This window comes from Heterodontus francisci, chromosome 1 (genome assembly GCF_036365525.1).
Source record: "Heterodontus francisci isolate sHetFra1 chromosome 1, sHetFra1.hap1, whole genome shotgun sequence".
NCBI lineage: Eukaryota > Metazoa > Chordata > Chondrichthyes > Heterodontiformes > Heterodontidae > Heterodontus > Heterodontus francisci.
In genome coordinates, this window is record NC_090371.1 from 3,096,539 (window position 1) to 3,117,824 (window position 21,286).

General features: G+C 49.6%; 1 protein-coding gene across 1 annotated transcript in view; it reads left to right on the forward strand.

Moving 5' to 3' along the window:
* Positions 1–21,286, forward strand: part of LOC137373719 (disintegrin and metalloproteinase domain-containing protein 19-like) — a 259,745-nt gene that overhangs the window by 116,443 nt on the left and 122,016 nt on the right. The window contains exons 8-9 of the mRNA XM_068038956.1: positions 4,613–4,684; positions 11,753–11,919. Of these exons, the coding sequence (XP_067895057.1) occupies positions 4,613–4,684; positions 11,753–11,919 (239 nt within the window). The remainder of the gene's footprint in view (positions 1–4,612; positions 4,685–11,752; positions 11,920–21,286) is intronic.

A 21,286-nucleotide genomic window follows, 5' to 3' on the forward strand; every position in this document is an offset into this window, starting at 1 on the left:
GAGAGAGAGAGAGAAAGGGTCAGAGTGTGTGTGTGAGAGAGAGAGAAAGGGTCAGAGTGTGTGTGTGTGAGAGAGAGAGAAAGGGTCAGTGTGTGTGTGTGAGAGAGAGAGAAATGGTCAGAGTGTGTGTGTGAGAGAGAGAGAAAGGGTCAGAGTGTGTGTGTGAGAGAGAGAGAAAGGGTCAGAGTGTGTGTGTGAGAGAGAGAGAAAGGGTCAGTGTGTGTGTGTGTGAGAGAGAGAAAGGGTCAGAGTGTGTGTGTGAGAGAGAGAGAAAGGGTCAGTGTGTGAGAGAGAGAGAAAGGGTCAGTGTGTGTGTGTGTGAGAGAGAGAGAAAGGGTCAGTGTGTGTGAGAGAGAGAGAAAGGTTCAGTGTGTGTGAGAGAGAGAGAGAGAAAGGGTCAGTGTGTGTGTGTGTGAGAGAGAGAAAGGGTCAGTGTGTGTGTGTGAGAGAGAGAAAGGGTCAGTGTGTGTGTGAGAGAGAGAGAAAGGGTCAGTGTGTGTGTGTGTGAGAGAGAGAGAGAGAAAGGGTCAGTGTGAGAGAGAGAGAGAAAGGGTCAGAGTGTGTGTGAGAGAAAGAGAGAAAGGGTCAGAGTGTGTGTGTGTGAGAGAGAGAGAAAGGGTCAGAGTGTGTGTGTGAGAGAGAGAGAAAGGGTCAGTGTGTGTGTGTGTGTGAGAGAGAGAGAAAGGGTCAGTGTGTGTGTGTGTGAGAGAGAGAGAGAAAGGGTCAGTGTGTGTGTGTGAGAGAGAGAGAAAGGGTCAGTGTGTGAGAGAGAGAGAAAGGGTCAGTGTGTGTGAGAGAGAGAGAAAGGTTCAGTGTGTGTGAGAGAGAGAGAGAGAAAGGGTCAGTGTGTGTGTGTGTGAGAGAGAGAAAGGGTCAGTGTGTGTGTGTGAGAGAGAGAAAGGGTCAGTGTGTGTGTGAGAGAGAGCGAAAGGGTCAGTGTGTGTGTGTGTGAGAGAGAGAGAGAGAAAGGGTCAGTGTGAGAGAGAGAGAGAGAGAGAAAGGGTCAGTGTGAGAGAGAGAGAGAAAGGGTCAGAGTGTGTGTGTGAGAGAGAGAGAAAGGGTCAGAGTGTGTGTGTGTGAGAGAGAGAGAAAGGGTCAGAGTGTGTGTGTGAGAGAGAGAGAAAGGGTCAGTGTGTGTGTGTGTGAGAGAGAGAGAAAGGGTCAGTGTGTGTGTGTGTGTGAGAGAGAGAGAAAGGGTCAGTGTGTGTGTGTGTGAGAGAGAGAGAGAAAGGGTCAGTGTGTGTGTGAGAGAGAGAGAAAGGGTCAGTGTGTGTGTGTGTGTGTGTGTGAGAGAGAGAAAGGGTCAGTGTGTGTGTGTGTGTGAGAGAGAGAGAACGGGTCAGAGTGTGTGTGAGAGAGAACGGGTCAGAGTGTGTGTGAGAGAGAAAGGGTCAGTGTGTGTGTGAGAGAGAGAGAGAGAAAGGGTCAGTGTGTGTGTGTGTGAGAGAGAGAGAAAGGGTCAGTGTGTGTGTGTGTGTGTGTGTGAGAGAGCGAAAGGGTCAGAGTGTGTGTGTGTGAGAGAGAGAGAAAGGGTCAGTGTGTGTGTGAGAGAGAGAGAGAGAAAGGGTCAGAGTGTGTGTGTGTGAGAGAGAGAGAACGGGTCAGTGTGTGTGTGAGAGAGAGAGAACGGGTCAGTGTGTGTGTGTGTGTGAGAGAGAGAAAGGGTCAGTGTGTGTGAGAGAGAGAGAGAGAAAGGGTCAGAGTGTGTGTGTGTGAGAGAGAGTAAGGGTCAGTGTGTGTGTGAGAGAGAGAGAGAGAAAGGGTCAGTGTGTGTGTGAGAGAGAGAGAGAGAGAGAAAGGGTCAGTGTGTCTATGTGAGAGAGAGAGAGAGAGAAAGGGTCAGTGTGTCTATGTGTGAGAGAGAGAGAAAGGGTCAGAGTGTGTGTGAGAGAGAGAGAGAACGGGTCAGAGTGTGTGTGTGAGAGAGAGAGAACGGGTCAGAGTGTGTGTGTGAGAGAGAGAGAAAGAGTCAGAGTGTGTGTGTGAGAGAGAGAGAAAGGGTCAGTGTGTGTGTGTGAGAGAGAGAGAAAGGGTCAGAGTGTGTGTGAGAGAGAGAGAGAAAGGGTCAGTGTGTGTGTGTGTGAGAGAGAGAGAAAGGGTCAGTGTGTGTGTGTGTGTGAGAGAGAGCGAAAGGGTCAGTGTGTGTGTGTGTGTGAGAGAGAGCGAAAGGGTCAGTGTGTGTGTGTGTGAGAGAGAGAGAAAGGGTCAGTGTGTGTGTGTGAGAGAGAGAAAGGGTCAGTGTGTGTGTGTGAGAGAGAGAAAGGGTCAGTGTGTGTGTGTGAGAGCGAGAGCGAAAGGGTCAGTGTGTGTGTGTGAGAGAGAGAGAAAGGGTCAGAGTGTGTGTGTGAGAGAGAGAGAGAAAGGGTCAGTGTGTGTGTGTGAGAGCGAGAGCGAAAGGGTCAGTGTGTGTGTGAGAGAGAGAGAGAAAGGGTCAGTGTGTGTGTGTGAGAGAGAGAGAAAGGGTCAGTGTGTGTGTGTGTGTGTGTGTGAGAGAGAGCGAAAGGATCAGTGTGTGTGTGTGTGTGTGTGTGAGAGAGAGAGAAAGGGTCAGTGTGTGTGTGTGAGAGAGAGAGAAAGGGTCAGTGTGTGTGTGTGTGTGAGAGAGAGAGAAAGGTTCAGTGTGTGTGTGTGTGTGTGAGAGAGAGAGAAAGGGTCAGAGTGTGTGTGAGTGTGAGAGAGAGAGAAAGGGTCAGAGTCTGTGTGTGTGAGAGAGAGCGAAAGGGTCAGTGTGTGTGTGTGTGTGAGAGAGAGAGAAAGGGTCAGTGTGTGTGTGTGTGAGAAAGAGCGAAAGGGTCAGTGTGTGTGTGAGAGAGAGAGAGAAAGGGTCAGTGTGTGTGTGTGTGTGAGAGAGAGAGAAAGGTTCAGTGTGTGTGTGTGAGAGAGAGAGAAAGGGTCAGTGTGTGTGTGTGTGTGAGAGAGAGAGAAAGGTTCAGTGTGTGTGTGTGTGTGTGAGAGAGAGAGAAAGGGTCAGTGTGTGTGTGTGTGTGAGAGAGAGAAAGGATCAGTGTGTGTGTGTGTGAGAAAGAGCGAAAGGGTCAGTGTGTGTGTGTGTGAGAGAGAGAGAGAAAGGGTCAGTGTGTGTGTGAGTGTGAGAGAGAGAGAAAGGGTCAGTGCGTGTGTGTGTGAGAGAGAGAGAGAAAGGGTCAGTGTGTGTGTGTGTGTGAGAGAGAGAGAAAGGGTCAGTGTGTGTGTGTGTGAGAAAGAGCGAAAGGGTCAGTGTGTGTGTGAGAGAGAGAGAGAAAGGGTCAGTGTGTGTGTGTATGAGAGAGAGAGAGAAAGGGTCAGAGTGTGTGTGTATGAGAGAGAGAGAAAGGGTCAGTGTGTGTGTGTGTGTGAGAGAGAGAGAAAGGGTCAGTGAGTGTGTGTGTGAGAGAGAGAGAAAGGGTCAGTGTGTGTGTGTGTGTGTGTGTGTGAGAGAAAGGGTCAGAGTGTGTGTGTGTGAGAGAGAGAGAAAGGGTCAGAGTGTGTGTGTGTGAGAGAGAGAGAAAGGGTCAGTGTGTGTGTGAGAGAGAGAGAGAGAAAGGGTCAGAGTGTGTGTGTGTGAGAGAGAGAGAAAGGGTCAGTGTGTGTGTGAGAGAAAGAGAGAAAGGGTCAGTGTGTGTGTGAGAGAGAGAGAGAGAACGGGTCAGTGTGTGTGTGAGAGAGAGAGAGAGAAAGGGTCAGAGTGTGTGTGTGTGAGAGAGAGAGAACGGATCAGAGTGTGTGTGAGAGAGAGAGAGAGAGAAAGGGTCAGTGTGTGTGTGTGTGAGAGAGAGAGAACGGGTCAGAGTGTGTGTGAGAGAAAGAGAGAAAGGGTCAGTGTGTGTGTGTGAGAGAGAGAGAGAAAGGGTCAGTGTGTGTGTGAGAGTGAGAGAAAGGGTCAGTGTGTGTATGTGTGAGAGAGAGAGAAAGGGTCAGTGTGTGTGTGAGAGAGAGAGAGAGAAAGGGTCAGTGTGTGGATGTGTGAGAGAGAGAGAACGGGTCAGAGTGTGTGTGAGAGAGAGAGAGAAAGGGTCAGTGTGTGTATGTGTGAGAGAGAGAGAAAGGGTCAGTGTGTGTGTGAGAGTGAGAGAGAGAAAGGGTCAGTGTGTGTGTGTGAGAGAGAGAGAGAAAGGGTCAGTGTGTGTGTGTGAGAGAGAGAGAAAGGGTCAGTGTGTGTGTGTGAGAGAGAGAGAAAGGGTCAGTGTGTGTGTGAGAGAGAGAGAGAGAAAGGGTCAGTGTGTGTATGTGTGAGAGAGAGAGAGAGAAAGGGTCAGTGTGTGTGTGAGAGAGAGAGAGAAAGGGTCAGTGTGTGTATGTGTAAGAGAGAGAAAGGGTCAGTGTGTATGTGAGAGAGAGAGAGAGAAAGGGTCAGTGTGTGTGTGTGAGAGAGAGAGAAAGGGTCAGTGTGTGTATGTGAGAGAGAGAGAGAAAGGGGCAGCGTGTGTGTGAGAGAGAGAGAAAGGGGCAGCGTGTGTGTGAGAGAGAGAGAAAGGGTCAGTGTGTGTGTGTGAGAGAGAGAGAAAGGGGCAGCGTGTGTGTGAGAGAGAGAGAAAGGGGCAGCGTGTGTTTGCGCGCGTTAGAAATGGTCAGAGTTGTTGTGTCATGTTTGCATCTGATCGATGTTGGATTTGATTATTTTTCCCTTTGTCAGTTTCAGAGCCAGCTCAGTGATCTGGGGAAAACCAAGGAGAGGATCTTAGAAATAGCTAACTATGTGGATAAGGTACGTTGAAGGACTGATCAGTGCCCCGTGCTGACTAGTGCCATGTTCTGGTGCTGTTTTCCGTATCCAGGACAGTATTAAATGTTTTTCTAAGTATCTGAAGGGAAATAGAGTGGTCTGCAATAGGGGGCAGGCCGATTAAATTCAGTGGTGAGTAATGAGGCAGCTTTAGTTAACAGCCTAACTGTGCATGAACATTTATCTAATAATGATCATAATACAGGAGTGTTTGAAACGTGTAACAGCTATGCAGATTCCAGGTTTAGATAAGGCTGACTTCAAGAGAATGAGACACAGACTGTCCATAATAAACTGGGAAAATCTGTTAATGGGCAAAGTGACAGAAGATCAGTGGGAGGTGTTCAAAAAATAATTTTACAGCTTACAAAACCAGTTTTATACCCCTAAGAAGCAAAAGCTGTACTGTTGAAAAAGACAGCCATGGATGAAGAAAGAGGTAAGAGGGAACATAATACTAAAAAATCCGACAAAATGCAAAAAGAATCACCGATCCTGGCAAATGGGAAAGATACAAAGAATAAGAAAAGGTAACAGAACAGATAATAGGAACTACAAAAAGGGAGAATAAAAAGAAACTTACAAGAGATATCAGAATGAACATAAATCTGCAGGTTTACAATGCCATAAAAATGCAAAACAAACACTTGGCTTTATTTCAAGAGGATAGAATTGAAAAGTAGAGAAGTTATACTAAATTTGTATCGAACCTTGGTTAGATCACACTTAAAGTACTGCGTGCAGTTCTGGTCACCACCATATTATAGAAAAGATGTAGAGGCACTGGAGAGGGTGCAGAGAAGATTTACAATGTTAGTACCAGGAATGCATGGGTGTATGTATCATGAAAGGATTGACAGGCTGGGTCTCCTTTTCTCTTGAAAAGAGAAGGTGACCTAATAAACGTATAAACACTCGGCCCCTCGAGCCTGCTCCGCCATTCAACAAAACCATGGCTGATCTGATTATAACCTCAACTCCACATTCCCATCGACCCCCAATAACCTTTCACCCCCTTGCTTATCAATAATCTATCTACCTCTGCCTTAATATTCAAAGACTCTGTTTTCACCGCCTTTTGAGGAAGAGAATTCCAAAGTCTCACGACCCTCAGAGAGAAATAATTGCTCCTCATCTCTGTCTTAAATGGGCGACCCCTTATTTTTAAACAGTGACCCCTGGTTCTAGATTCTCCCACAAGGGGAAACATCCTTTCCACATCCACCCTGTCAACACCCCTCAGGATCATCTCTGTTTCAATCAAGTCGCCTCTTACTCTTCTAAACTCCAGCGGATACAAGCCGAGACTGTCCAACCTTTCCTCGTAAGGCAACCCACCCGTTCCAGGTATTAGTCTAGAAGTCTTTAAAATGATAGATTTTGATAGAGTAGATACAGAGAGAATGTTTCCTCTTGTGGGGAAGAGCAAAACTCAAGGCCATCAATATAAGATAATCACCAAGAAATCCAATAGGGAATTCAGGAGAAATGTTTTTCCCCCAGAGAGTGAAGTGAATAGTAGAGATGCATTTAAGGGGAAATCCCAAGGAACCTGATATTGAGTCAGGGATTCTCCCAAATTAATGTAAGCAAAATAACAGGAATGAAGAAAAGAATAGGACTAAAGAGTGACAAATATTCAGGACCAGTTGGTTTCCATCCTGGGGTTTTAAAGAAAGTCAGCCCGGTTTTGTGACGGGTAGGTCGTGCCTCACAAACCTTATTGAGTTTTTCGAGAAGGTGACCAAACAGGTGGATGAGGGTAAAGCAGTGGATGTGGTGTATATGGATTTCAGTAAGGTGTTTGATAAGGTTCCCCACGGTAGGCTATTGCAGAAAATACGGAAGTATGGGGTTGAAGGTGATTTAGAGCTTTGGATCAGAAATTGGCTAGCTGAAAGAAGACAGAGGGTGGTGGTTGATGACAAATGTTCATCCTGGAGTTTAGTTTCTAGTGGTGTACCGCAAGGATCTGTTTTGGGGCCACTGCTGTTTGTCATTTTTATAAATGACCTGGAAGAGGGTGTAGAAGGGTAGGTTAGTAAATTTGCGGATGACACGAAGGTCGGTGGAGTTGTGGATAGTGCCGAAGGATGTTGTAGGGTACAGAGGGACATAGATAGGCTGCAGAGCTGGGCTGAGAGATGGCAAATGGAGTTTAATGCGGAAAAGTGTGAGGTGATTCACTTTGGAAGGAGTAACAGGAATGCAGAGTACTGGGCTAATGGGAAGATTCTTGGTAGTGTAGATGAGCAGAGAGATCTTGGTGTCCAGGTACATAAATCCCTGAAAGTTGCCACCCAGGTTAATAGGGCTGTTAAGAAGGCATATGGTGTGTTAGCTTTTATTAGTAGGGGGATCGAGTTTCGGAGCCACGATGTCATGATGCAGCTGTACAAAACTCTGGTGAGACCCCACCTGGAGTTTATAGGAAGGATGTGGAAGCTTTGGAAAGGGTGCAGAGGAGATTTACTAGGATGTTGCCTGGTATGGAGGGAAGGTCTTACGAGGAAAGGCTGAGGGACTTGAGGTTGTTTTCGTTGGAGAGAAGGAGGAGGAGAGGTGACTTAATAGAGACATATAAGATAATCAGAGGGTTAGATAGGGTGGATAGTGAGAGCCTTTTTCCTCGGATGGTGATGGCAAACACGAGGGGACATAGCTTTAAGTTGAGGAGTGATAGATATAGGACAGATGTTAGAGGTAGTTTCTTTACGCAGAGAGTAGTAGGGGTGTGGAACGCCCTGCCTGTAACAGTAGTAGACTCGCCAACTTTAAGGGCATTTAAGTGGTCATTGGATAGACATATGGATGAAAATGGAATAGTGTAGGTCAGATGGTTTCACAGGTTGGCGCAACATCGAGGGCCGAAGGGCCTGTACTGCGCTGTAATGTTCTAATTCTAATTCTAAAAAAAAAAGTTGGTGAGAACATTGTCGATGCCTGAACTATAATCTTCCAAATAGATCAGTACCATGTAAGGGGCTGGTTAACAAAACTGAGGCTCATGGAATAGGAGGGTCAGTGTCCAATTGGATAAAAAATTGACAACGACCAAAAACAGCGAGTTAGAATAAATGGTTGTTTTTCAGACTGGAGGATGGTAGATAGTGGTGTTCCCCCAGGGTCAGTGCTGGGACCCTGCTTTTTTTTTGATATATATAAATGACTTGGATCTTGGAATACAGATTAGAATCTCAAAATTTGCCAATGATACCAAACACGGAGGTGCGGCAAACAGTGAGGATGATATGAACCACCTGCAACAACACATAGATAGGCTAGCAGAATGGGCAGAGAGGTGACAGATGGAATTTAATACTGACAAATGTGAGGTGATGCATTTTGGCAGAAGGAACAGGGAGAGGCAAAATATACTTAATGTTACAGTTCTAAAGAGTGTGCAGGAACAGAGGGACCTGGGCGTGCATGTGCATCGATCTTTGAAGGTGGCAGGACATATTGAGAGAGTGGTTAGTAAAACATATGAGATCTTGGGCTTCATAAACTGAGACATTGAGTACAAAACTAGGGAAGTTACGCTGAACCTTTATAAAGCTCTGGTTAGGCCCCAGCTAGAGTATTGCATCCAGTTCTGGTCACCACACTTCAGGAAGGATGTGAGGGTCCTTGAGAGGGAGCAGAGGAGATTTACCAGAATGGTTCCAGGGATGGGGACTAGTTCTGATGAAGGGTCACTGACCTGAAACGTTAACTCTGCTTCTCTGTCCACAGATGCTGCCAGACCTGCTGAGTATTTCCAGCATTTCTTGTTTTTATTTCAGATTTCCAGCATCCGCAGTATTTTGCTTTTATTATATTGGAGAAGCTGGGGTTGTTCTCCCTGGAGCAAAGGAGATTGAGAGGAGATTTGATAGAAGTGTATAAGATTATGACAGGTTTAGACAAGTTAGACAAGGAAAAGCTGTTCTCATGAACTGATGGTACAAGGACTAGGCGACACAGAGTGAAGGTTTTGGGACAAGAGATGCAGGGGGAATGTGAGGAAGAACTTTATTACACAGCTGGTGGTAATGACCTGGAACTCACTGTCCATGAGGGAGGTGGAAGAGGAGATGATCATTGACTTAAAGAGGAAATTAATGACCACCTGACAGAAATAGACTTGTAGGACTACGGGGATCGAGCTGGGGAGTGGGACTGACTGGATAACTCAGTGGAGAGCCAGCATGGATTCGATGGGCCGAATGGGCTCCTAATGTGCCGTACATGACTCCCTGCTGTAAGTTAGCCTAACGTCTGTTGTCGGCAAGTTACTAGAGTCTATAATTAAGGAGAGGGTGATTGATCACCTTGAAAATGTTCAGCTGATCAGAGCGAGCTGGCATGGATTTGTTCAGGGTAGATCATCGCTGGAAAACTTGATTGAATTTTTTGAAGAGGTGACTAAATGAGTAGACTGGAGAATGTCTAGGAAGTCATTTATAGGGGCTTCCAGAGGCATTTCATAAAGTCTCTCATAAGATACTGTTATTGCTGAAAACAGAGACATTTTGTCAAAGCTTTTCATCTTGCACTCATCAGGACAATCAGCAAGAATACCAATGTAAGGAAAGCAACAAATTTATACTGTATGAGAAGAGAGTGCTGATTGGTTGGCAAGTGGACTCTGATTGGTAGAGGCGTTTCCATGGAGAATGCACCAGTTTAAGGTGACTGACAGTTAACTGCTAAGCATTGTTTGCAATTTAAACCAGGCAGCTTGACTCTGATTAAGATTGCAGTTTGATGCATTTGCACGGACTGGAAGCTACATATATTAATACACAGGGCCCTGTTCTTTGCAGACAGAAAGAACATGTACACACATTGCGCCTATTTCAGCGGAACAAAATAAGTGACAGCCATTCACTGGTTAATTCTTCAGGGCAATGCCTTGACCAATCAGAGTCAAGCTGCCTGGTTTAAATTTCAAACAAAGCTTGGCAGTTAACTGTCGGTCACTATAAACTGGGGCATCCTCCATGGCAACGCCTCGACCAATCAGGGTTCACTTTCCAACCAATCTGCACTCTTTTCTCATACAATATAAATTTGTTGCTTTCCCTTACATTGGTATTCTTGCTGATTGTCCTGATGAGTGCAAGACGAAAAGCTTTGACAACACGTCTCTGATTTCAGCAATACTCAAATTCTGTACAACTAAATAACTGAGATACTGTTAGTTAAAATTGAAGCCCATGCAATTGAAGGAAAAATTATCGACCTGGGATTGGTTGATGACATGCAGTCAAAGAGGACCAGGCAGGTAGTGCAGGAGACCCCTGAGTGTATCTCACTCTGCAACCACTATTCAGTTCTGAGTACTGGTGAGAGTGATGGTTCCTGTGGGGAGAGCCAGGTCCACAGCACCATGGGTGAATCAACTGTTCAGGAGGGGCAGGAGAAAGATTGGGAAAGCAATAGTGATGGGGATTCCATAGTCAGGGGAACTGACAGGCATTTCTGCGGCTGCAGATGTGAATCCAGGATGGTGTCTGTCTGGGTGAAGAAATTTCTCATCATCTCTGTCCTGAAAGGTTTACCCCGTATCCTTAGACTATGTTACCAGAATGATACTTGGGCTGATATAGGGTTATATTAAGAGGACAGGGCTGCATAAACGTGGTTTACATTCCCTTGAAGATAGAAGATTAAGGGCTGATCTAATCGAGGTGTTTGAGATGATTAAAGGATTCGATCGGGTGAAGAGAGGAAACTATTTCCTCTGGTGGGGGGAGTCCAGAACAAGAGGCAGAACCTTCACATTCGAGTCAGGCCGTTCAGGGGTGATGTCAGGAAGCTCTTTGTCACACCGAGGGGAGTGGAAATCTGGAACTCTCTCCCCAAAAAGCTGAGGCTGGGGTTCAACTGAAAATTTCAAAATGGAGATGGATAGATTTTTGTTGGGCGAGGGGATTAGTGGGTACGGAACCAAGGTGGGTAGATGGAGTTAATGTAGATGGAGCAATGATCTAATTGAATTATAGAACAGGATCGAGGGAACCAATGGTCTGCTGCTCCCCTTGGAAACTTGGAAACATTGTGAACTGTGAAGAGGATAGTGTAGAACTTCAAAAGGACATAGGTTGGTGGAATGGGTAAGTTCAATAGAGAGAAATGTGAAGTGATTCATTCTGGTAGGAAGAACATGGAGAGACAATATAGAATAAAGGGTACAATTCTAAAGGAGTGCAGGAGCAGAGAGACCTGGGTGTGTATGTGCATAAGTCATTGAAGGTGGCAGGACAGGTTGAGAGAGCAGTTAATAAAGCAGAAAGTATCCTGGGCTTTATTAATAGGGGGAGAGAGTACAAGAGCAAGGAAGTTATGTTGAAATTGTATAAGACACTAGTTCGGCCTCAGCTGGAGTATTGTGTCCAGTTCTGGGCACTGCACTTCAGGAAGGATGTGAGGGCATTGGAGAGAGTACAGAAAAGATTCATGAAAATGGTTCCAGGGATGAGGAATTTCAGTTATGAAGATAGATTGGAGAAGTTAGGACTGTTTTCCTTGGAGAAGAGAAGGCTGAGAGGTGATTTGATAGAGGTATTCAAAATTATGAGGGGTCTGGACAGAGAAGATAGAGAGAAACTGTTCCCACTCGTGAAAGGATCGAGAATGAGAGGGCACAGATTTAAAATATTCGGTAAGAGAAGCAAAATTGACATGAGGAAAAACTTTTTCACACAATGAGTGGTTAAAGTCTGGAATGCGCTGCCTGAGAACGTGTTGGAGGCAGATTCAATTGAAGCATTCAAAAGGGAATGAGACAGTTATATAAAAAGGAAGAATGTGCAGGGTTATGGGGAGAAGGGGGGGAATGAAAGTGAGGATATTCTCAGAGAGCCAATGCAGACACGATGGGCCGAATGGCCTCCTGCACTGTAATGATTCTGTGATTATTTAACATACTCGAGAATGTGAATGGACTCTGCCTGTTCCAGTGTTCTGCAGACAATACTACAGTACGGTTTGCTGAAGTCTCAATGTGTGGGATATGTTTGAGATTGGGTTGTTTCTGAGTGTCTTTGTTACATTCTTTAACAGTTCTACAGACCGATGAACATTCGAATTGCACTGATTGGTTTGGAGGTGTGGACACACTCAGACCAGATCAGAATGAGTGAGGATCCCAACACGGCACTCTGGGCCTTTCTGAAGTGGAGACAGGAGCTGTGGGGCCGAGTGAAGCACGATAATGTCCAGCTGATCACGTGAGTGCTGTATGGTCTCTCCCTGGCAGGTTGTGTTGCCAGGACTGGCAGGGTGGATCTAGCTGGTACCTTGCGGATATTAACTGGGATCCCAAACCAGATCGAGTACAGCACCAAGTGGGAAGGACAAATCCAAGAAATGGTGGCTGGGAAGGAAATCAAAGCAGAAAGGAAGGGAAATACTCAGCAGGTCTAGCAGCAACTGTGGAGAGAGAAACAGAGTTAACGTTTCAGGTCAGTGACCCTTCATTAGAGTTTTGGTTGAACTGGAAGCAAAGACTGATCCCAACTTAGGGATGGGTTGGGCCGGTCTTCACTCCATACTCAGACATCAAACTCAATTCAGTGAGACCAGTGGGATTGCCTCCTTATGAAACTATCTGCAAAATTTGCAGCAGATTACAGGCCTGTGCCTCATCAGCACTTGCAGCCAGGAAGCTGCCCCTGGGGGAAGGATTGTAGTGGTACGAGGGGCGAAGGGTGGTCTTTCCACAGTTAGCCAAGATATTCAGGGTGTGATCGACTGGGTGCAGAGTTTACTCAGGGTGTGACCCACGGGGTGCAGAGTTTATTCAGGGTGTGACCCACTGGGTGCAGGGTTTATTCAGGGTGTGACCCACTGGGTGCAGGGTTTATTCAGGGTGTGACCCACTGGGTGCAGGGTTTATTCAGGGTGTGACCCACTGGGTGCAGGGTTTATTCAGGGTGTGACCCACTGGGTGCAGGGTTTATTAAGGGTGTGACCCACTGGGTGCAGGGTTTATTCAGGGTGTGATCGACTGGGTGCAGAGTTTATTCAGGGTGTGACCCACTGGGTGCAGAGTTTATTCAGGGTGTGACCCACTGGGTGCAGAGTTTATTCAGGGTGTGACCCACTGGGTGCAGAGTTTATTCAGGGTGTGACCCACTGGGTGCAGAGTTTATTCAGGGTGTGACCCACTGGGTGCAGAGTTTATTCAGGGTGTGACCCACTGGGTGCAGAGTTTATTCAGGGTGTGACCCACTGGGTGCAGAGTTTATTCAGGGTGTGACCCACTGGGTGCAGAGTTTATTCAGGGTGAGATCGACTCGGTGCAGAGTTTATTCAGGGTGTGACCCACTGGGTGCAGAGTTTATTCAGGGTGAGATCGACTCGGTGCAGAGTTTATTCAGGGTGTGACCCACTGGGTGCAGAGTTTATTCAGGGTGAGATCGACTCGGTGCAGAGTTTATTCAGGGTGTGACCCACTGTGTGCAGAGTTTATTCAGGGTGTGATCGACTGGGTGCAGAGTTTATTCAGGGTGTGACCCACTGGGTGCAGAGTTTATTCAGGGTGTGACCCACTGGGTGCAGAGTTTATTCAGGGTGAGATCGACTCGGTGCAGAGTTTATTCAGGGTGTGACCCACTGTGTGCAGAGTTTATTCAGGGTGTGACCCACTGGGTGCAGAGTTTATTCAGGGTGTGACCCACTGGGTGCAGAGTTTATTCAGGGTGAGATCGACTCGGTGCAGAGTTTATTCAGGGTGTGACCCACTGTGTGCAGAGTTTATTCAGGGTGTGACCCACTGGGTGCAGAGTTTATTCAGGGTGTGATCGACTGGGTGCAGGGTTTATTCAGGGTGTGACCCACTGGGTGCAGAGTTTATTCAGGGTGTGACCCACTGGGTGCAGAGTTTATTCAGGGTGTGATCGACTGGGTGCAGGGTTTATTCAGGGTGTGACCCACTGGGTGCAGAGTTTATTCAGGGTGTGATCGACTGGGTGCAGAGTTTATTCAGGGTGTCACCCACTGGGTGCAAGGTTTATTCAGGGTGTGACCCACTGGGTGCAGGGTTTATTCAGGGTGTGATTGACTGGGTGCAGTGTTTATTCAGGGTGTGACCCATTGGGTGCAGAGCATATTCAGGGTGTGACCCACTGGGTGCAGAGTTTATTCAGGGTGTGACCCACTGGGTGCAGGGCATATTCAGGGTGTGACCCTCTGGGTGCAGAGTTTATTCAGGGTGTGACCCACTGGGTGCAGGGCATATTCAGGGTGTGACCCTCTGGGTGCAGAGTTTATTCAGGTGTGACCCACTGGGTGCAGGGTTTATTCAGGGTGTGACCCACTGGGTGCAGGGTTTATTCAGGGTGTGATCGACTGGGTGCAGGGTTTATTCAGGGTGTGATCGACTGGGTGCAGGGTTTATTCAGGGTGTGACCCACTGGGTGCAGGGTTTATTCAGGGTGTGATCGACTGGGTGCAGAGTTTATTCAGGGTGTGATTGACTGGGTGCAGGGTTTATTCAGGGTGTGACCCACTGGGTGCAGGGTTTATTCAGGGTGTGACCCACTGGGTGCAGAGTTTACTCAGGGTGTGACCCACTGGGTGCAGGGTTTATTCAGGGTGTGACCCATTGGGTGCAGAGCATATTCAGGGTGTGACCCACTGGGTGCAGAGTTTATTCAGGGTGTGACCCACTGGGTGCAGGGCATATTCAGGGTGTGAACCTCTGGGTGCAGAGTTTATTCAGGGTGTGACCCACTGGGTGCAGGGCATATTCAGGGTGTGACCCATTGGGTGCAGGGCTTATTCAGGGTGTGACCCACTGGGTGCAGGGCTTATTCAGGGTGTGACCCACTGGGTGCAGGGCTTATTCAGGGTGTGACCCACTGGGTGCAGGGCTTATTCAGGGTGTGACCCACTGGGTGCAGGGCTTATTCAGGGTGTGACACACTGGGTGCAGGGTTTGTTCAGGGTGTGACCCACTGGGTGCAGGGTTTGTTCAGGGTGTGAGCCTCTGGGTGCAGGGTTTATTCAGGGTGTGACCCACAGGGTGCAGGGTTTATTCAGGGTGTGACCCACAGGGTGCAGGGTTTATTCAGGGTGTGACCCACTGGGTGCAGGGTTTATTCAGGGTGTGACCCACTGGGTGCAGGGTTTATTCAGGGTGTGACCCACTGGGTGCAGGGTTTATTCAAGGTGTGACCCACTGGGTGCAGCATTTGTTCAGGGTGTGACCCACTGGGTGCAGGGTTTATTCAGGGTGTGACCCACTGGGTGCAGGGTTTGCAGGGTTTATTCAGGGTGTGACCCACTGGGTGCAGCATTTGTTCAGGGTGTGACCCACTGGGTGCAGGGTTTATTCAGGGTGTGACCCACTGGGTGCAGGGTTTATTCAGGGTGTGACCCACTGGGTGCATGGCATATTCAGGGTGTGACCCTCTGGGTGCAGAGTTTATTCAGGGTGTGACCCACTGGGTGCATGGCATATTCAGGGTGTGACCCTCTGGGTGCAGAGTTTATTCAGGGTGTGACCCACTAGGTGCAGGGCATATTCAGGGTGTAAACCCACTGGGTGCAGGGCATATTCAGGGTGTGACCCTCTGGGTGCAGAGTTTATTCAGGTGTGACCCACTGGGTGCAGGGTTTATTCAGGGTGTGACCCACTGGGTGCAGGGTTTATTCAGGGTGTGATCGACTGGGTGCAGGGTTTATTCAGGGTGTGATCGACTGGGTGCAGGGTTTATTCAGGGTGTGACCCACAGGGTGCAGGGTTTATTCAGGGTGTGACCCACAGGGTGCAGGGTTTATTCAGGGTGTGACCCACAGGGTGCAGTGTTTATTCAGGGTGTGACCCACTGGGTGCAGGGTTTATTCAGGGTGTGACCCACAGGGTGCAGGGTTTATTCAGGGTGTGACCCACAGGGTGCAGGGTTTATTCAGGGTGTGACCCTCTGGGTGCAGGGTTTATTCAGGGTGTGACCCACTGGGTGCAGGGTTTATTCAGGGTGTGACCCACTGGGTGCAGGGTTTATTCAGGGAGTGACCCACAGGGTGCAGGGTTTATTCAGGGTGTGACCCACTGGGTGCAGGGCTTATTCAGGGTGTGACACACTGGGTGCAGGGTTTGTTCAGGGTGTGACCCACTGGGTGCAGGGTTTGTTCAGGGTGTGAGCCTCTGGGTGCAGGGTTTATTCAGGGTGTGACCCACAGGGTGCAGGGTTTATTCAGGGTGTGACCCACAGGGTGCAGGGTTTATTCAGGGTGTGACCCACTGGGTGCAGGGTTTATTCAGGGTGTGACCCACTGGGTGCAGGGTTTATTCAGGGTGTGACCCACTGGGTGCAGGGTTTATTCAGGGTGTGACCCACTGGGTGCAGAGTTTATTCAGGGTGAGACCCACTGGGTGCAGGGTTTATTCAGGGTGTGACCCACTGGGTGCAGAGTTTATTCAGGGTGAGATCAACTGGGTGCAGAGTTTATTCAGGGTGTGACCCAATGGGTGCAGGGTTTATTCAGGGTGAGATCGACTGGGTGCAGGGTTTATTCAGGGTGTGACCCACTGGGTGCAGGGTTTATTCAGGGTGTGACCCACTGGGTGCAGACTTTATTCAGGGTGTGACCCACTAGGTGCAGGGCATATTCAGGGTGTAAACCCACTGGGTGCAGAGCATATTCAGGGTGTGACCCACTGGGTGCATGGCATATTCAGGGTGTGACCCACTGGGTGCAGAGTTTATTCAGGGAGTGACCCTCTGGGTGCAGAGTTTATTCAGGTGTGACCCACTGGGTGCAGGGTTTATTCAGGGTGTGATCGACTGGGTGCAGGGTTTATTCAGGGTGTGACCCACTGGGTGCAGTGTTTATTCAGGGTGTGATCGACTGGGTGCAGGGTTTATTCAGGGTGTGACCCACTGGGTGCAGGGTTTATTCAGGGTTTGATCGACTGGGTGCAGAGTTTATTCAGGGAGTGACCCACTGGATGCAGGGTTTATTCAGGGTGTGACCCACTGGGTGCAGAACATATTCAGGATGTGACCCACTGGGTGCAGGGCATATTCAGGGTGTGACCCTCTGGGTGCAGAGTTTATTCAGGGTGTGATCACTGGGTGCAGGGCATATTCAGGGTGTGACCCTCTGGGTGCAGACTTTATTCAGGGTGTGACCCACTAGGTGCAGGGCATATTCAGGGTGTAAACCCACTGGGTGCAGAGCATATTCAGGGTGTGACCCACTGGGTGCATGGCATATTCAGGGTGTGACCCACTGGGTGCAGAGTTTATTCAGGGTGTGACCCTCTGGGTGCAGGGTTTATTCAGGGTGTGATCCACTGGGTGCAGTGTTTATTCAGGGTGTGACCCACTGGGTGCAGGGTTTATTCAGGGTGTGACCCACTGGGTGCAGGGTTTATTCAGGGTGTGACCCACTGGGTGCAGTGTTTATTCAGGGTGTGATCGACTGGGTGCAGGGTTTATTCAGGGTGTGACCCACTGGGTGCAGAGTTTATTCAGGGTGTGACCCACTGGGTGCAGGGTTTATTCAGGGTGTGACCCACTGGGTGCAGGGTTTATTCAGGGTGTGACCCACTGGGTGCAGTGTTTATTCAGGGTGTGATCGACTGGGTGCAGGGTTTATTCAGGGTGTGACCCACTGGGTGCAGGGTTTATTCAGGGTTTGATCGACTGGGTGCAGAGTTTATTCAGGGAGTGACCCACTGGATGCAGGGTTTATTCAGGGTGTGACCCACTGGGTGCAGAACATATTCAGGATGTGACCCACTGGGTGCAGGGCATATTCAGGGTGTGACCCTCTGGGTGCAGAGTTTATTCAGGGTGTGATCACTGGGTGCAGGGCATATTCAGGGTGTGACCCAGTGGGTGCAGGGCATATTCAGGGTGTAAACCCACTGGGTGCAGGGCATATTCAGGGTGTGAACCTCTGGGTGCAGAGTTTATTCAGGGTGTGACCCACTGGGTGCAGGGTTTATTCAGGGTGTGACCCACTGGGTGCAGGGCATATTCAGGGTGTGACCCACTGGTTGCAGGGCTTATTCAGGGTGTGACTCACTGGGTGCAGGGCGTATTCAGGGTGTGACCCACTGGGTGCAGGGTTTATTCAGGGTGTGACCCACTGGGTGCAGGGTTTGTTCAGGGTGTGACCCACTGGGTGCAGGGTTTGTTCAGGGTGTGAGCCTCTGGGTGCAGGGTTTATTCAGGGTGTGACCCACAGGGTGCAGGGTTTATTCAGGGTGTGACCCACAGGGTGCAGGGTTTATTCAGGGTGTGACCCACTGGGTGCAGGGTTTATTCAGGGTGTGACCCACTGGGTGCAGCATTTGTTCTGGGTGTGACCCACTGTGTGCAGGGTTTATTCAGGGTGTGACCCACTGGGTGCAGGGTTTGCAGGGTTAATTCAGGGTGTGACCCACTGGGTGCAGCATTTGTTCAGGGTGTGACCCACTGGGTGCAGGTTTTATTCAGGGTGTAACCCACTGGGTGCAGGGTTTATTCAGGGTGTGACCCACTGGGTGCAGGGTTTATTCAGGGTGTGACCCACTGGGTGCAGGGTTTATTCAGGGTGTGACCCACTGGGTGCAGGGTTTATTCAGGGTGTCACCCACTGGGTGCAAGGTTTATTCAGGGTGTGACCCACTGGGTGCAGGGTTTATTCAGGGTGTGACCCACTGGGTGCAGCATTTGTTCAGGGTGTGAGCCACTGAGTGCAGGGTTTATTCAGGATGTGATCGACTGGGTGCAGGGTTTATTCAGGGTGTGACCCTCTGGGTGCAGAGTTTATTCAGGGTGTGACCCACTGGGTGCAGGGTTTATTCAGGGTGTGATCGACTGGGTGCAGGGTTTATTCAGGGTGTGACCCACTGGGTGCAGGGTTTATTCAGGGTGTGATTGACTGGGTGCAGGGCATATTCAGGGTGTAAACCCACTGGGTGCAGGGCATATTCAGGGTGTGACCCTCTGGGTGCAGGGCATATTCAGGGTGTGACCCACTGGGTGCAGGGTTTGTTCAGGGTGTGACCCACTGGGTGCAGGTTTGTTCAGGGTGTGAGCCTCTGGGTGCAGGGTTTATTCAGGGTGTGACCCACAGGCTGCAGGGTTTATTCAGGGTGTGACCCACTGGGTGCAGGGTTTATTCAGGGTGTGACCCACTGGATGCAGGGTTTATTCAGGGTGTGACCCACTGGGTGCAGGGTTTATTCAGGGTGTGACCCACTGGGTGCAGCATTTGTTCAGGGTGTGACCCACTGGGTGCAGGGTTTATTCAGGCTGTGACCCACTGGGTGCAGGGTTTGCAGGGTTTATTCAGGGTGTGACCCACTGGGTGCAGGGTTTATTCAGGGTGTGACCCACTGGGTGCAGGGTTTATTCAGGGTGTGACCCACTGGGTGCAGTGTTTATTCAGGGTGTGACCCACTGGGTGCAGAGTTTATTCAGGGTGAGACACACTGGGTGCAGGGTTTATTCAGGGTGAGATCAAGTGGGTGCAGAGTTTATTCAGGGTGAGATCGACTGGGTGCAGAGTTTATTCAGGGTGTGACCCACTGGGTGCAGGGTTTATTCAGGGTGTGACCCACTGGGTGCAGGGTTTATTCAGGGTGAGATCGACTGGGTGCAGAGTTTATTCAGGGTGTGACCCACTGGGTGCAGAGCATATTCAGGGTGTGATCCACTGGGTGCATGGCATATTCAGGGTGTGACCCTCTGGGTGCAGGGTTTATTCAGGGTGTGACCCACTGGGTGCAGCATTTGTTCAGGGTGTGACCCACTGTGTGAAGGGTTTATTCAGGGTGTGACCCACTGGGTGCAGGGTTTGCAGGGTTTATTCAGGGTGTGACCCACTGGGTGCAGCATTTGTTCAGGGTGTGACCCACTGGGTGCAGGGTTTATTCAGGGTGTGACCCACTGGGTGCAGAGTATATTCAGGGTGTCACCCACTGGGTGCAAGGTTTATTCAGGGTGTGACCCACTGGGTGCAGGGTTTATTCAGGGTGTGACCCACTGGGTGCAGGGTTTATTCAGGGTGTGACCCACTGGGTGCAGGGTTTATTCAGGGTGTGACCCACTGGGTGCAGGGTTTATTCAGGGTGTGACCCACTGGGTGCAGGGTTTATTCAGGGTGTGACCCACTGGGTGCAGAGTATATTCAGGGTGTCACCCACTGGGTGCAAGGTTTATTCAGGGTGTGACCCACTGGGTGCAGGGTTTATTCAGGGTGTGACCCACTGGGTGCAACATTTGTTCAGGGTGTGAGCCACTGAGTGCAGGGTTTATTCAGGATGTGATCGACTGGGTGCAGGGTTTATTCAGGGTGTGACCCTCTGGGTGCAGAGTTTATTCAGGGTGTGACCCACTGGGTGCAGTGTTTATTCAGGGTGTGACCCACTGGGTGCAGGGTTTATTCAGGGTGTGACCCACTGGGTGCAGGGTTTATTCAGGGTGTGATCGACTGGGTGCAGGGTTTATTCAGGGTGTGACCCACTGGGTGCAGGGTTTATTCAGGATGTGACCCACTGGGTGCAGAGTTTATTCAGGGTGTGATCGACTGGGTGCAGAGTTTATTCAGGGTGTGACCCACTGGGTGCAAGGTTTATTCAGGGTGTGACCCACTGGGTGCATGGTTTATTCAGGGTGTGATTGACTGGGTGCAGGGTTTATTCAGGGTGTGACCCACTGGGTGCATGGCATATTCAGGGTGTGACCCACTGGGTGCATGGCATATTCAGGGTGTGACCCTCTGGGTGCAGAGTTTATTCAGGGTGTGACCCACTGGGTGCAGGGCATATTCAGGGTGTGACCCTCTGGGTGCAGGGTTTATTCAGGGTGTGACCCACTGGGTGCAGGGTTTATTCAGGGTGTGACCCACTGGGTGCAGGGTTTATTCAGGTGTGACCCACTGGGTGCAGGGTTTATTCAGGGTGTGATCGACTGGGTGCAGGGTTTATTCAGGGTGTGACCCACTGGGTGCAGGGTTTATTCAGGGTGTGATCGACTGGGTACAGAGTTTATTCAGGGAGTGACCCACTGGGTGCAGAGCATATTCAGGATGTGACCCACTGGGTGCAGGGCATATTCAGGGTGTGACCCTCTGGGTGCAGAGTTTATTCAGGGTGTGACCCACTGGGTGCAGAGTTTATTCAGGGTGAGACCCACTGGGTGCAGGGCATATTCAGGGTGTGACCCACTGGGTGCAGGGCATATTCAGGGTGTGACCCACTGGGTGCAGCATTTGTTCAGGGTGTGACCCACTGGGTGCAGCATTTGTTCAGGGTGTGACCCACTGGGTGCAGGGTTTATTCATGGTGTGACCCACTGGGTGCATGGTTTGCAGGGTTTATTCAGGGTGTGACCCACTGGGTGCAGCATTTGTTCAGGCTGTGACCCACTGGGTGCAGGTTTTATTCAGGGTGTGACCCACTGGGTGCAGGGTTTATTCAGGGTGTGACCCACTGGGTGCAGGGTTTATTCAGGGTGTGACCCACTGGGTGCAGGGTTTATTCAGGGTGTGACCCACTGGGTGCAGGGTTTATTCAGGGTGTGACCCACTGGGTGCAGGGTTTATTCAGGGTGTGACCCACTGGGTGCAGAGTTTATTCAGGGTGTCACCCAC